This window comes from Geotrypetes seraphini, chromosome 3, assembly GCF_902459505.1.
Source record: "Geotrypetes seraphini chromosome 3, aGeoSer1.1, whole genome shotgun sequence".
NCBI lineage: Eukaryota > Metazoa > Chordata > Amphibia > Gymnophiona > Dermophiidae > Geotrypetes > Geotrypetes seraphini.
Window position 1 is genome coordinate 364108422 of NC_047086.1, and position 16507 is coordinate 364124928.

At 42.1% G+C, this 16507-nt stretch overlaps 1 protein-coding gene across 3 annotated transcripts in view; it reads right to left on the reverse strand.

Moving 5' to 3' along the window:
• Positions 1-16507, reverse strand: part of SRD5A2 (steroid 5 alpha-reductase 2) — a 370146-nt gene that overhangs the window by 34954 nt on the left and 318685 nt on the right. For all 3 annotated transcript variants that reach the window (XM_033935449.1, XM_033935448.1, XM_033935450.1), the window contains exon 2: positions 12994-13157. In XM_033935449.1, the coding sequence (XP_033791340.1) occupies positions 12994-13157 (164 nt within the window). The remainder of the gene's footprint in view (positions 1-12993; positions 13158-16507) is intronic.

A 16507-nucleotide genomic window follows, 5' to 3' on the forward strand; every position in this document is an offset into this window, starting at 1 on the left:
ACAGACCACTCAACTCTCTTTATGCTGATACAAATAATATGAGTTTTAATAATCAAATAGTAATAGCTTACAGGAACAAATCACACAGCATACAGAGTGATAGAGCATACTGCAGGCTGGCCAGACTGATGGAGAACTTCCGATGAGTTCTCACTCCTTGGTTCAAGGAGCTTTCTTTTATATGATTCTGACAGCTCTGGCCCATGTTGGTGTATGTTACATTTCACACTTTCATTGGTTAATCATATTCATTATCTCATTTATTAATCTATGGATTGGTTAATATAATTGAGTGATTCTGTGTCACGCCTTTTTTCATATGCTTCTCCCTCACTTCCCCGTAAATGTCCTTTTAATATACCAAGTTCCTCTTTAGAACACCTGGGCCTAACGGTTTTCCGGTTCTGTGGTTAGCCTTCTTGTACACTTCTGTCCGTGGTTCGTCTTTCTTTCATAAAGTTATCATGCTACTTATATTTTTCACCAGAATTGTTTTTCTCTCTAACTGATCCTAGCTATAATCTAACTGATTAATTTATCCCTTTTGGATATAGTACGATCATGACAGGATGAAGCTATAAAAGAAAAGTATATTAAAATGTTAGCCACCCCTATTTACTGTGAACTTGATCCACATTCTGAATATCAGACCAGATTAAGAACCCCCCCACATATGCTTAGTTGCCCGAACTATATCAAAAGTTGAAATAGGGACTCCCTACACCTATAATAAAGACCAATCCCAACTAAACTATAATGGCATCCATGTGTTTAATGACTATATACAATATAAATTTTGATGGGGACTCGTGCCAGAATTGGTTTTCTTTCTAACTATGCTTTTTCAGCAACCATTTTAAGTCTTAGCTGTATTGGCCTTGCTTTGGCCTGCTACTGCTATAACAGGGAAATTCTCGGGGGTCTTCACCTGAGCTTACAGGACTTTTCCTCCCCTTCCTCAGCGGTTTTAGCGCACGCAACTTTTTAGCATGCGTTAAACCCACGCTACGCGGCTAGAACTAACACCAGCTCAATGCTGGCATTAGCGTCTAGCACGGCCAGCAGTTTAGCACGCACTAATACACGCGTTAAACCGCTAACGCGGCTTCGTAAAAGGAGCCCTAATAGGGATATCCATAGAAAGCTGGGAAAAAGGAAATAAATATATTTCAGAGATTTGGCCTGTTGCTAAAACATTTATGAACACAACATCTAAGAAGTTGTAGACAACACTGCAAAAAATACCTTTCCCTTCCAAGAAAAACTGAAGTTGTGCTGGTTCATAAAAAATGTATCTATTACCTTGAAAAGAAAACATTTATAGGGAAAGTGCAACTGAAATTCAGCTCTTATAGAAACTACTATAGAACGATAAGGCAAAAACTTTTTCATCCTAAGCTGGGTCTATCCAGAAGCATCTGGAAAAATATAAACCCTATGTCCCATAAAGGAAACATTTTTTTCTTTGCTTCTTTATCTTGTAGGAAAACCAATAAACCAGAAACATTCAGTCCTGCTTTCACATGTTCTCTCTCTACATTAGAAGTAGTGATATAGTAAATCTTCTGAATAGGTGGAATAGTTGGTTTTGGAAATTTCAGTACAGATGTCAAAAATGTCTGAGATACTCCTTAGGGGCCAAAAGTCTAGAAATTGGAAAATTTAAAAGTCGCAAGTTTAGATTTTTATTTGCATTCTCTAGATTTTCAATTTTCCTCATTAATAAGGCTTTGTCCCTAAGCTGTTGAATAACTGAAGATTTAAATTATTTTATGAATTTTTCAGCATTGTCTATTTTTGTTGTGTTCTTGTTGAATTGTCTAAACTCATCCACCAAGCTATAAAATCTTGAAAGATATAGTCACAAGGTTAGAGCATAGTTTATAATTTACAGTTAAAATTTGCTATATCCTCTTTTCTTTATACCAGCAATTCAAAGCAGAGTACACTTCTCTCTCCGTATTCACTGTGATAGGGGATTAACAGAACCGCAAATATAGAAAAAAACGTAAATAATTTTTTCATATGTTATTCGCTGTTTTCTATTAAAAAACCATTGTGAATATAGTGAAACCGCGAATAACATGGTGGGAGACCTGGCCTGTTCCTGAACGAGAGGCAAAACACAGTGAAGAAAGTGCTGGGAATCAGCGATTTTCTCTGTAAATGCTTGGAATCAGCGATTTCTCTATGCAAGCTGATGTAATTTTTTTTTTGGGGGGGGGGGGAGCCAGCAAGCTAAAAACCATAATAATCGAAACCACAAATGCTGAAACCGTGAATACGGAGAGAGAAGTGTACAATAAAAATAAAATGGACGAATGGAACACCAATCATATATAGGAAAATGCAATATTTAGCAAATTAAAATACACTCAATCTAATCAATAAGAACAAAGTGAACCAGTAGGCTATATAACCTGCACACTGTAGGAGCCAACATTGAAGCCAGAGAAATCTTAAAAGGGGATTTGCAGTATAGCCATCAAAGGCCAGGCCAAAAAAATAAGTCTTTAGGCCTATTTTAAATTGCCATAGGGAAGATTCAGATCTAAGATATTCTAGAAGGGAGTTCCATAGAAAGGGAGCAGTGCAATAAAATGCACTCCTCTGGTTGACTCCTAATATTCTGTTCTAGGATTTAGGAAAACTAATCTGTGAATATTAAAGGATCATAGATAACTAAGAAGCAATAACGGGTAGGAGTATACAGCATAGTAAGCAAGGCTAGATAGGAGTACCCAAAGGCTTTAAAGGTAACAGTCAAAATGTTGAACTTTATGTGATATTCAATGGGCAACCAGTGGAGTTTTAACAGTAAAGGGGAAGCGTGATCGCATCTATGGGCATGGCAAAATAACCTAACTGTAGTGAAGGTTTTCCATAGTGTTCCATTTCAAACTGGTAGGCAACAATCTTGGTTAGGTAAATGTATTCAGCAAGCTATGTTATCTATTGCAGTTTTCAGAAATTAGTTAAGACCACTTTGTTCGATAAGTTTATTACTTAGAGAGTTTTATTATAGAAATTCTATTTTACAAATATTTGTATTTTTTACTGTATTATTGTATTGTGCTGATTGTCCAGCTTAGAGAGTTGCGCGGGGACAGAAATCCCACCCGTCCCCGCCAAAGTTCCACCCGTCCCCATCCGTCCCCGTGATGACTCCCACCCGTCCCCGCGAGGAATCCCTCCGTCCCCACCCGTCCCCGCGAGGAATCCCCTACGTCCCCTCCCATCCCTATAAACTACAGAAATAGTTATTTCATTTAATTATGCTACTGAATTAAAGGCTCTGGTAGAAACCCATTTAAAAATAAGCAAAAAGACTTTATTAATTTGGAAATATTAATTGGGAAGAATACATACTTTGTAAATGGGTTTCTACCTGAGCCTCTAATGTTTATAAATTTTTATCAACACAACTAATATACTACTTTATCCTGAAGCAAAAAAAAAAAAAAAAAAGAATTTTTTTCCTACCTTTGTTGCCTGGTTTCTGCTTTCCTCATGTTCTCATTGAATTCCTTCCATCCACTGTCTCTCTTCTCTCTGCGTCTTCCATTTGCTCTGTTACTGTGCCTCTCCCTTTCTCCCCTCTCCCAAATTGGTCTGGCACCCATCTTCTTCCCTTCGCTCCCCACATAGTCTGGCATCTCTGTCTTCTTCCCTGCCAGCGTCTTCTCCCCACTCTCTCTTCCCCATTTCCTTTCAGCGTCCTATTCTCCCCCCATCTTCCCCATGTCCTGTCAGCATCCTTCTCCCCCCTCTGCCTTCCACATGTGCTTTCAGTGTCCTTCTCCCCCCTGTCTTCCCCATGTCCTTTCAGCGTCCTTCTCCCCCCTCTGTCTTCCCCATGTCCTTTCAGCGTTCTTCTCCCCCTCTGTCTTCCCCATATCCTTTCAGCGTTCTTCTCCCCCTCTGTTTTCCCCATATCCTTTCAGCGTCCTTCTCCCCCCGTCTTCCCCATGTCCTTTCAGCGTCCTTCTCCCCCCCTTTGTCTTCCCCATGTGCTTTCAGCGTCCTTCTCCACCCCTTTGTCTTCCCCATGTGCTTTCAGCATCCTTCTCCCCCCTCTGTCTTCAGCATCCTTCTCCCCCCTCCCATCTTCCCCATGTCCTTTCAGCATCCTTCTCCACCCCTTTGTCTTCCCCAGTGCTTTCAGCGGCCTTCTCCCCCCTCAGTTTTACTCATTTCCCTTAAGCGTCTTTTCTTCTCCACTCCACCTTTCCTCCCTTTCTCCCTCCCTGCCCCTTACCTTTGTGGCGCATCCCCACCTGACCAACAACAGAACAGGCCCGGTTGGACAAACCTCCCTATCCTGTAGCCGCGAATCTAAATTACCTTCTTACAGCAGCTGGAGTATTGAAGCTGCTGTAAGAAGGTAATTTAGATTCGCAGCTACAGGGCAGGGAGGTTTGTCGGCCAGGCCTATTATCAGTCGGTCGGGGGAAGTGCCACAAAGGTAAGGGGACCTGACCGGCTGTGCACACTCCCCCCCATGGCTGCAACCAGAGCGGACCGCCCCCCCCCCACCTTTTAGTACGCCATTGCCTTCTCCCTACCTGCCCTGCCGCACTCAGCCGACCGGAAGTCTTCCCGATGTCAGCGCTGACGTCGGAGGAAGGGAGGATTTGCTTAAGCCCTCCCTCCGATGTCAGCGCTGACATCGAGAAGACTTCCGTTCGGCTGTGTGCTGCGGCAGGGCAGGTAAGGAGAAGGAGACTAGCCTTGCGGCTCGAGTGCCATCTAACCCCGCAGGAACCCCATGACCCTCGGGGCATCCCCACGGGATCCCCACGACCCTAGGGGGCGTTCCCCACGGGATCCCCGCGACCCTAGGGGGCATCCCCAAGGGATCCCCGTGACCCAAAGGGGGAACCTGCAGGATCCCCGTGGGATTCCTGTCGTCCCCGTTCCCATGCAGCTCTCTAGTCCAGCTTTTTTTAGTGTAAACCGCCTAGAACTTTTGGTTATGGCGGTATAAAAGAATAAAGTTATTATTATTATAAAGCTTTCAGATCCACAGTTAAAAGATTCACAGCAGGTTGAGGAGGGCTAAGATTACTAAATTGGCTAAAGCTACTGAATCAAGCTCCACTGAGTCTTGTCATACCTCACACTCTCAGTGTTCTCCCTAGGGCCTTTTAGCTGGGCGCTCCGCCCAACTAATTTAGATGACCGCCTGGCTATCATCCGATGTGAATTCTGCTGCTGCTGCGGCTGCTCAACATTAAAAAAAAAACCCGGCTTGGAGAACTTATGCTCCGGGGCTCTAAGTGTGCGTGCCGGCTTCCCTTCTCTTCCCTCCGAAACCGGAAGTTATGTCCGGGGAGGGAAGAGAAGAGAAGGGAAGCCGGCACGCACATGTTAGAGCCCCGGAGCATGCGTTCGCTATGTGCTAAGGTGGGAGACAGGTCAGTGAAGCTTACAATTTGCTGTTCTTGCTGCCGGGTCCTGCCTACTTTCTGTTTCCGCGAAGGCAGGACCCGGCAGCATTTCTCCCAATAGGTTGATCGCGATCTCGGGCCGATCAGCCTTCCTCTCCCCGATGTCAATTCTGCCGTTGGAGAGGAGGTTCTGGCCAGCCAATCGCTGCCTGGCTGGGCTGGAACTTCCTCTCCAATGGCAGAATTGACGTTGGGGAGAGGAATGCTGGTCGGCCCGAAGCAGGGAGAGCTTGGGGTGGCGGCATGGCTTTGGGGCCTGTTATCCGATGGCAGCGGCAGTGGCAGTGGCTTGGGGGAAGGCAGGGAGAAAAAAAGAAAGGGCAGGGAGAGAGTAAGAAAAAGTTGGGGGAGGGAATGAGGTCTGGAGGAGAGGAAGCATACAGGCTGAAAGAAGGGAAGAAAGACTGGATGCACAGTCAGAAGAAGAAAGTGCAACCAGAGACTCATGAAATCACCAGACAACAAAGGTAGGAAAAATGATTTTATTTTCAATTTAGTGATCAAAATGTGTCCGTTTTGAGAATTTATATCTGCTGTCTATATTTTGCACTATGGCCCCCTTTTACTAAACTGCAATAGCGGTTTTTAGCGCAGGGAGCCTATGAGCGTCGAGAGCAGCGCTGAGCATTCAGTGCAGCTCCCTGCACTAAAAACTGCTATTGTGATTTAGTAAAAAGGGAGGGGGTATATTTGTCTATTTTTGAATGGTTGTTACTGAGGTGACAGTGCATGGAGTCATCTGCCTTGACCTCTTTGAAAAAAACCCAGAATATAAATGATAATTAACATTTTCTGTGCGTACAGTGTGCTTTGTGTTTTTTTAAAATTTTATTGTTGGTAGATCATTTTGACTTGGTCATTTTAAAAGTAGCTCGCAAGCCCAAAAAGTGTGGGCACCCCTGGTCTAAAGGATAGAGGATCAAAATATTTTTTGATAGTTTTTAGTTTCCATAGTGAAAAAATAACACTTCGTCACCACTAAATTTGTATGTTCAACCATAGATAGATGTGTGTCTAATGTAACTCCTAATATTTTTTTAGATTTAGAAATTGGGTAATCATGACCATTTAAGTGAATTGATGTTCTAATTATTTTATCCTTTGGGCTTGCTAAGAAAACCTTTGTCTTTTCTGTATTTAATTTCACTACCACTTGCAGTCAGGTTCGGCATTTTATCATGGTTTTGGTTTTTTATTTAGTTTTTCACCAGTATTTTCATTTATTTATTAAAGCAGCCTTTTTTAACAGCCCGATGCCCTTCCCCTATCAGTGTGCATCCAATCCACTGCCGACACTTTTTTGGCGCCTCTTTCAACGGATCAAATATCATAGCCCCACTGTCGCGTGTTCACATTTATTCTGCTTACGAATTTATCTCATCAGTGCAGAGACCTTTTCAGTAAGTCCATTTTACTCTCCCTTTTTTACTTTCCCGAGTGCTGTGGTTTTATTCTTTGGTATTAATAGAAGCTCATTTGAACAATAATTTAGATCTTTCCCAGGTTTCATAAGAACATAAGAAATGCCTGCACCGGATCAGACCTGGGGTCCATCCAGTCTGGTGATCCGCATACGCGGAGGTTCAGCCAGGCGTACCCTGGTGTATACATTAGTCACTCGTATCCCTCAATGTGTCCTGCAAGAAGATGTGTGTCCAATTTTCCCTTAAATCCTAGAATGGTAGTTTCCTCCACCATCTCTTTCGGGAGAGAGTTCCAGGCGTTCACCACTCGCTGTGTGAAGCAGAACTTTCTGACATTTGTCCTGGCCATGTCCCCTCTCAGCTTCAGGCCATGACCTCTGATTTCACTTTTCATCTACCCGGTCGGCTTGTCTTTGAGCTACTATCGGCTTATGTTTTCAAGATATACTCTGTATTATCAGCTGTTCATTTCCCATACTTTTACTTTTGCACCCAAATCAAACAGGTTTTCAACAATATCATTCTACTGAACATTCACTGATCGGCATGTCAACTTCCATATTTTACCACCTGGATCATCATACATCTGTTCTTTTGATTTCAATTGATCTTTCATCAGCATTCGATACAATTGACCACAATCTCTTAATAGATAGACTCCAATCCATCGGTATTACAGACCAAGTCCTGCTTTGGTTTAAATTTTATTTTGATAATCGTTCTTCAATTGTATCTTTTAACAATACAACTTCTGAAAGTTTCTCAGCATCATATGGTATTCCGCAGGGTTCTATTCTTTCCCCTCTTCTGTTTAATATATTTCTTGCACCTCTCATGACTCTTTGTCAATCTATTGGCTTTTCCGTATTTGTTTATGTGGATGATATACAGCTTTTACATCCACTGGACCCCAATAGTTCTCTGAAATATCAGCTATTAATGAGAAACTAGAACAGATTCACCAATGGCTTGATACCAATAGATTATCCCTTAACATTAATAAAACAAATATTATGCTCTTTCCCTGGAAAGATAGTTATAAACTTACCTTTCCAATTTCTATCAAAGGTATCACCCTGAAGCTGATAAATAAAATTAGGATTTTAGAGGTTATCTTTGATAACAAATTAACTTATCATGACCATATTAGCCACGTTGTTAAATCAACTTTTTTCAGACTTCGTCAAATTCACTCAACATCTACATTCTTATGTCCAAGATCGTTGAATATACTAATTCATTCTATGGTTATTTCAAAAATTGACTACTTCAATGCCCTATTTAAGGGAATGGCTCAAAAGGAAATTAGGCGTCTGCAGATCATCCAGAATGCTTCAATTAAACTTATTATGAAAGCAAAGAAATTTGATCATGTAACTCCTTTACTTAACAAAGCACATTGGCTTCCAGTCGCACATTGTATATTGTATAAATTAAGCTTACTCACCTTTAAATCTCTTATATTTAAAACCCCAGCTTTTATTTATAAAGCCTTGATACCTTATACTTCATCCAGATTACTGAGGTCGAATGACCAACATTTATTGGTCATTCCCTCTCTCAAAATTATTAACACACGGCGGCAATCTATCTTTTCCATCACAGCTCCTCAAACATGGAATTCACTTCCAATTTATTTAAGAGAGGAAAAGAATTTGGAAAAATTTAAGAGCAAACTTAAGAGTTTTCTTTTTTAAAGATGCATTCAATAACTAAATGAATTGCTTATGGCTCTCTTTTTTATCTTTATAGTTTTTGAGAGTTTTTTCCTTCCCTTTCCTATTGTTTTTAACCTTAATTGTTTTTCCTCATATTCATTAGATTGTATTTCTTTCCTTGCCTTTCCTTTTGTCTTATTATGTTTGTATAAATTGGTTTTTAATATTTTTAGTAGATTTAGTCCCTTTGTTAGTTGTGTTTGTTTCCCATAGTTCTGTAATTTTTATTGATTTGTACATCGCTTAGAATTTGGAATGGCGATTAATCAAATTTTATAATAAACTTGAAACTTGTTTGTAACCAGCCATCATTTTAAGTATGTATATGCCCTATTTTAGGGGGGGTTAAGTTCTTTTAGCATGTTATTTCATTAATTCTGAGTTCGGTGTTAAAATATGTTGTTCTTGGTTTTTAGTTTACATGTTATTTATTCTTTTCTATGACACGTTTGCATCACAATTTTACTCAAAAGTATAAATAGGTATCCATATTTCCATTCAAGTTTCATCACGGTGCTTTGGTTTTGGCTCCAGTATTTATCACTTCCGTCCACCAGGTCTGGCTATCCGTTACCGTCTCATATTTTAAAGACTCACTTGTTATAATTAGCAGTGATCCACACGTCTCTTTATAATGGACATATCCGATTTTAGCATTTGAATCATAGTACTATGGGTTTGGTCTTTTCTGGTTTTCTTTCTATAATCTGCTTTTCGTCTGGAGTCTTTTGAGTTTAGAATTACATTTTATGACATATTTTTGTGGTTATAATTGTATGACATGTGTAAATCGGTCAAGTTATCCATTCTTTTTATTATTTTTTTGTCCCCTCATACAGTGGCAGACCGCCCCGGGTGCTAGCCCTAGAGGGAGTACACAGCCAGCTGGATCCAGAACCTTCCAAGCTGCTCTAAATGGCACCTGCACCTCAGCGCGGCTGCTGTACTTATTCCGAAGCAGAGTCGGCAGCCGCACTGAAGTGCAGGAAGGTCCCGTGATGACTGCATTTGCCGCCTCTGCCTCCGGAAGATGGAAGTGGCGTTGGAAGTGGTGGACCGGCAGCTGCAGTCATTGCGGAACCTTGCCGTAACTCCCTGCATCTGCCGGCCCACCCCCTCCAACGTCACTTACATCTTCCAGAGGCAGAGGCAACAGAAGCAGTCATCATGGGACCTTGCTGGATTGGAGGGAGAGAGGAGCATAGAAAGGGGTGCAGGGAGAAAAAGGGAGTCAGGGTGGTATGGAAGGGTGGTGGAGGGAGAGAAAGGGGGCAGATGCTGATGGAATTGGTGTGCAGGGAAAGGAGAGAGAGACATAAGGGGGAAGGATACTGGATGGAATTGGGTTGGAGGGAAAGAAAGGGGGCAGATGCTAATGGACGTGGGAAGGGAGAGGAGAGAGTGAAATGCCAGACCATGGGGGTGTGGGAAAGGGAAGGGAAGAAGAGGAGAGAGATGCCAGACCATTGGAGGAGGGAAGGGAAGATGATGGATGCCAGACTAATAGGGGTGAAGGGAGAGATGGAAGGGGAATACAAGGAGAGAAGATGCCATATAGAAGGGGCAGAGAGAGGGTAGACAGTGGATGAAAGGAAGAGAGTGACAAGACTGTAAGGAAAGCAGAAACCAGAGAAGACAATGTAGAAAAAAATTATATTTATTTATTTTTTTGCTTTAGGGAAGATGCATCGCTGTTTCTGTGATGTTGCATTATATGCAGAGTCCAGCTTCTTGGTGGTTCAATTTAACCTTTGTCTACGTTTTTCTATTTTATCCCCCTTTTTACAAAACTGTAGAGCGTTTTTTTAGAACCGGCCATGGTAGTAATTGCTCAGAATTCTATGAACCACATTACAGTTTTGTAAAAGGGAGAGGGGTTAGTTTGTGATTACATATTCCATACTAGGCGAAGGTGTTTTCTGTGTTCTGTGTGTTCGAAAGACATGGTTTTCAGTTAAGATTGACTGTGTAGGATTGATCTGTACTAATCTGGCTTGTTTAGTTTTACAATGGGTGTATTGATGTACTGCTCACTGCAATATGTAAGATGCTGCCTTTTCCTAGGTACACTCTTGTGTGATGTGTAGATTGTTACTAAAAATCATGTTTTTCATACAGATGGGGGGTGTCAAAAAATGATGGGCCTCGGGTGTCACATATGCTAGGTACGCCACTGCCTTCATAGTTTATATCTAATCCACAAGCCTGCTTTTAGGACCTACAGGGTATGTATCCCTCTGATTCATGACAATTTCACTTCTCATGTTATCTTATCCATTCTTTTTATTATACAACTGCCCAGATAAGCATCATTCTTTGATGTGATTGGACCTTGAAAACTAATGGCAACAGTGTTCTCCCCAGAAATTTTTTCCTGCCATGAAAAACATTTGCTGCATTTAGTGTGCCACAAAAAAACATTTGCTGTGTTTAGTGTGCCGGAGTTAAAAAAGTTTGAGAGACTCTGCTCTATACCATTTGAAAGAGGGCAAATATCTAATTATTCACTTCTAGAATTGGATACTTCTTAAATTTAATATAAATATTATGGAACAAGTGTCAAACCTTAAGAAAGGCAGTCATATTGAGCATTGGAAAATAACTAATAATAATTAACTAATACAAATAGTACACATTTAGGGCTCCTTTTACTAAGCTGCGATAGCGGTTTTACCCCGCGCTTAGCTCGTGCAGAATTGCCGCACGCACTAGACGCTGGCATTAGTTCTAGCCGTGTAGCGCAGCAATTCTGCACGCGCTAAAAACGCTATTGCAGCTTAGTAAAAGGAGCCCTTCATTTTCCCCACCACCAAATTTCCCCGTCCCGCCCCACCCCACCCGGCTACTTTTTCATGCCAAAATTTCTGGGGAGAACACTGCACTCTCTACCAAGGGTGACCAACTGCAGCACCCCTTCTTGTAGTAGCGTCTTCATCTGACCTGGCATCATCATTTGTGATGGAAATACTTTCAAGTGCACTAGAGACAGCAACCAAGTTGATTGCCATCTTCCACAGGTCTTTCCATAGCTCCGGTATCCAGCTCTTGCAATCTCTCAGGAAGGAGAAGGGTGGATGGTCCTCTTAGGTTCTCTGAAACCTCATCATCTAAGCTGAGCTCCTTCCTCAGTTCAGCTGCCTCCCTCGACACTTAGGCATAAACATAAGTAGAAAACAGCAATGGAACAAAGAAAATTTGCCTTAAAAGTGGGAGCTTCTTCACAGATGTCTGATGCCACTTTGGTCTCAGACACAGGCCCAAATTTACTATTTTTAAATAAAACTAAAGATAGTAAACGGGTGTATTTGTTTTCATGATGGGCTGTAAAGGGACCTTGTGCTGCCCTTACTTTCCCTCCCATCCCTGGTCTCCCTTCTCCTTCCCTCTCTCTATTTGTCATCCCTCCCCCTCTTTCGGCAGCACAGCCTTCACAACTCACGGGTTTGCTGGCTTCGAATCTTCCTCTCTGACAGGTAGGACCTGGCAGAGAGGAAGGCCTGATGCCGGCAGAGCAGAGAATTGTGAAGACTGTCACTTCCGGAAGAAGATCACAGCACTGGCCCTCGGAGCACTCCCTTATGGGCTGCACCTGGGGTGGACTGCTCCACCCCCCTTGCCTGCCCCTTGGTATGCCACTGCCCCGGGTCCAATATCAGGCACTGTTGAGGGAGCAGCATCTTGCTGCTGGCCAGGCTGCCTGCTGGTCAGTTCTCTCTGCTACTCCCCTTCCCGCCATTTAATCTTTTCACCTTCTCCCCCCAATCAGCATTATTTTCCATCCCCCTGTATCTACTTGTAGATTTGGCGGCGGTGGCAGTGATTCACATAATGGCCCTGGCGATCCCAGCACTTCTCTCCATTGCAGCCCACCTTCTCTGGCAACTTCCTATTTCCAGTGGGGCAAGCCACAGTGGAGAGAAGCGCCGGGGTTAGAAGGGCCGCTCTGTGAAATCAATGCTGCTGCTGACAAATCTAAGGTAGATGTGGGTTGGAGGAGAGAAAAAAATGCTGATCTGGGGAAGAGGGTGAAAGAACTAGATGCCAGGAAGGGGAGCGGCAGAGAAAGCAGACTAGCAGGTAGGCTGGTCTGCAGCAAGATGCCACTTCCTCAAGAGTGCCACCTAAGGCAGCTGTCTCAGTTGGCCTCCTTATAGGGCCGCCCCTGCTTATGGCTATATTTGCTCTCATTTGCATAAGTACTTTAAATATTTCCTTCTCTGTAAATAACTTAGTTATTCCATAATAATAAATGCTCTTCAATTTTGAATTTACGGCCTTAGTCAAGGTGATGTTTATATTTTTAGCCATGTGACATGTAGCTGATTTGTGGTACTAAACATTTGAACTGATACTGAAGATATCTTTTTATAATGTAATCACATTAAATAATAAACAAATTACCTGAGGTAAATCTGCTGTCCGTAAACCAGGTGGCAGGGTATTCAGTACCATAAACCATGCAGTGCCCTTGAAGGAAGCCGTTAAAGGTACAGAATATTACAGCTTGGATAACTATACGAAGAGGGGTAGGTCTTCCTTTAGTCAAGGCTGCATAGATAAATGTCCTACAGTACATTAGAGAAAATGGAATTAAAACCAAAGAAAATCTAAGCTAATGATAACAGACAAATACACAATAGTAGATACATCAGAATATATTATGCTGCCAGAAGTTGTCTTATTCAAGAAAAATTAATTGTAATTTTGTAGATGTTGGTAGATAGTACCTGAATTTATAAATTATAGATTATAACATGACTTCTGTGTGGAAAGTCCAAAAAGGAGTACCTTTATGAAACAGATTCATAGAATCAGCCTCTATAGAACACAAATGGTACATATTTACACTTGCCGAAAAGCATATTTTACAAACTTGGGTATATGGATATGCATATAAATTAGGGCTGTGTATTAAGCACAGTTAATGCCATGAGTAACATGTTATTTATTAGTCGTGTTAAAAAAATTAATCACGGCTAATAAATTTAATCGCCACCCCTATCTGTGGCATGATTGGCATCTATCCCTCAGAGAAAGCTTCCACAGTTGCTAAGCAACTTTGAAAGTAAAGGAGAATGGGCGAGGGAGGGAATTGCAAAGAGAGATGCCGATCACACCACTGAACATAGAATCATGATGGCAGATAAAGGTCAAATAGCCCATCCACAGCATCTACTATCTCCTCCCCTCCCTAAGAGATCCCACATGCTTAGAGTTACCAATGTCTGGATTTCCCCGGACATGTCCTCCTTTGACACACAATTGCAGCCGCTTTGAAGGTGGCCACCGACAACAACACCGGTTACAGAATCCAGGCCCTACTTGACAGACACTCTCATTCTGACTTTGCAATGGAAAATAGAGAATATGCCAGATCTGAGGAATGAGTTTTAGAATATTTTCTGATTATTTATAGTCAAATTTGTAGGGAGATATTATTTTTAATCTGCAATGACACCATAAAACTCACTCCTTTTTGAGGACATGTCCAGGGGTTCGGACAGCTTTTCAAAACCCGGCACCTCCTGAAATTGTGTCGGGCAGGGAGGAAGTCCGTGCATGCGCGGATGCCACACGCACACGTGGACTTCCTCCCTGCCCGACAAGAGCAGACAGTGGGGGCCAGGGCTAAAGTGAAACTGGGGGCAGGTTTAGAGGTCCGGATTTTCTAATTGGAAAATCTGGCAACCCTACACATGCCTGTCCCACACGTTCTTGAATTCAAACTATTCCATGCATCTGCTACCCTTTCTGTAAAAAAGTGCTTCCTTAGATGTGGAGGAGAGAGGGAGAGATGTTGAACCTAGGGATTGTCATGCCAAAGATTCCAGTGAGAATATACTACACAACATGCTTTCATAAAAGGATTTTTATATTAAAGTCAAAAAGTTAGTTAAATTTATTTTCATATAGTTTTTCTAATCAGAAGGTTGTGCTCAGAGACATGGAGGAAAAAGGGGAACAAGTTCCCCCAAAAACCTCACCACCCAATCATCGCTGTACCTTCAGATAAACCGTAGGTTATTATTGTGCAAAGCATCAAAAAATAAACATCATTTATCTGTTAAATAATGTTCTTTGGCCTCGACGTGCCACGTTTCATTATTTATTCAGGAAGCCAAACAGAAATTTCAAAAGATACAGTGAGGGCATTGCAGTGGGTTAGTTCTCCACTTGGCAGGCTAAAGCTTCCAGCAATAATTGAGCGAAATGATGTGGTGGCTGTGTTAGTCCACTTTTCAAGGTAATGTATAGAAATAAAACAGAAACAAAGGAAATAAGGTAAGTTAGTCCAATAAAAAAGGTATTACCTTATTTCCTTTGCTTTTGTTTTATTTCTATATACTACTTAGCAATAATTGAGAAAGAGATCAGGGGAGAACTCCATCACACTGCATAGATCAACAGTAAGTTCCAAAGCTGGTCTGGTCCCCTCTTCCCAGTGCCTTGTACAGTCAGGATGAGATGGAAAGATAAATCAATATTCTTTTATACCCAGGTACAGTATCCCAAAAGACAGTCACACAGGCTTCCTGGAAAACCCTGGCCTTCATTTCCAGCGCCTATCTTTAGTCGGTCAAGCAGAAAAGGCAAGGGAGGTGTCTTTTCAACCAATGATGCTCACTCACAAAATCACAGTTCTAAATACTCTATAGTTTAAAAGATTATATCAAACATTATGATATAATCTTTTAAACTATAGAGTATTTAGAGCTGTGATTTTGTGACTGATTATTTATAGTACATATCGGGAACAATTTCAACATGTGTCAATGAAATAATAACAATTGGGGATACATAATGGATAGTATGAACTATTAGCACTTTGATAGGCTCAAGTATCTAAACTCCTTTTGCAATGCCAAAAATTTTTGAGCATGTTTCACAATCCTCATAGATCCATCCTGCTCCAAAATCCATCACTTAAGAAGGCAGCGCATAAAGCAACAGCTGGTCTGCCCTCTTGGTACACTGTAGTTATGCTAAAATCAGCTATTTAAATTTTTTTTTAAACATTTTAGTAATACTTGAGCTTATAAAAATTGATGAATTACAGGAAGAGAGCAGTACAGGGAACTAGAGGCAAAAGAGCTAACAGGCACTTAACATGTAGGAAAAGCATGAAATTGCCAGAGAGAGAGATAGTGTGTGTGTGTGTGTGTCTGACCCGTAGGGGCTGGGGGAGGGACAGATTGAATTGAATGGTTGCCAAACATTTTGTTGCTTTGGAAGAATAATAAAATAAAACTAAGGGTGATAATACATCTAACCATTAGATGTCATTATCAACAGATTTCAAAGGATGGATTTTACATGGTGCCACTGTCCCAAGACAACATGTGTTGTCATGCTTCTCCAGGACAACTTTTAAACCACCTATGATGTCCAGTGACACAAATTCCTTAACTCTAGACTTCCGGCGGAAGCATGGGGCTGTGAGGTTGTGTGCTCTTGCGGCTCCGATATGCCTGCTGCAGATCTGGCATTTAATCAGCAGTTTTGCCCTACTAAATTAGTTACCTGCTGCGGGGATCACGTCCTCGGCCCCTTGGAGTGCTTGGTGCAGGTAGCGGTGGGATGGCAGCGAAACAACCAACAAGGAGCCAAGAGCAGGGGAAGCTGTTGGAAATTAAGATGTCGGCACACATGGCTCCTGTATCTCCGGAATCCCCTAGCTCCCTCTGGGTCATGGAGGTGACAGTGGAGGTGCCGTCTGCACTGGAGGGCACTCTCGGTGCCATGTTACAACAGATCCTCGATAAACGATACCCTGGATCAGCGCTTTGCAACATTAACATCTGAGGTCCAGGACACGCAGCAGCGTGTCAGCAATACCGAAGACTCTGTCCAGTGGCTCTCCCAAGAACAAGCGGGCACATACCACCTCGCTGGCAGCACTTAAGGCCAAGATTGA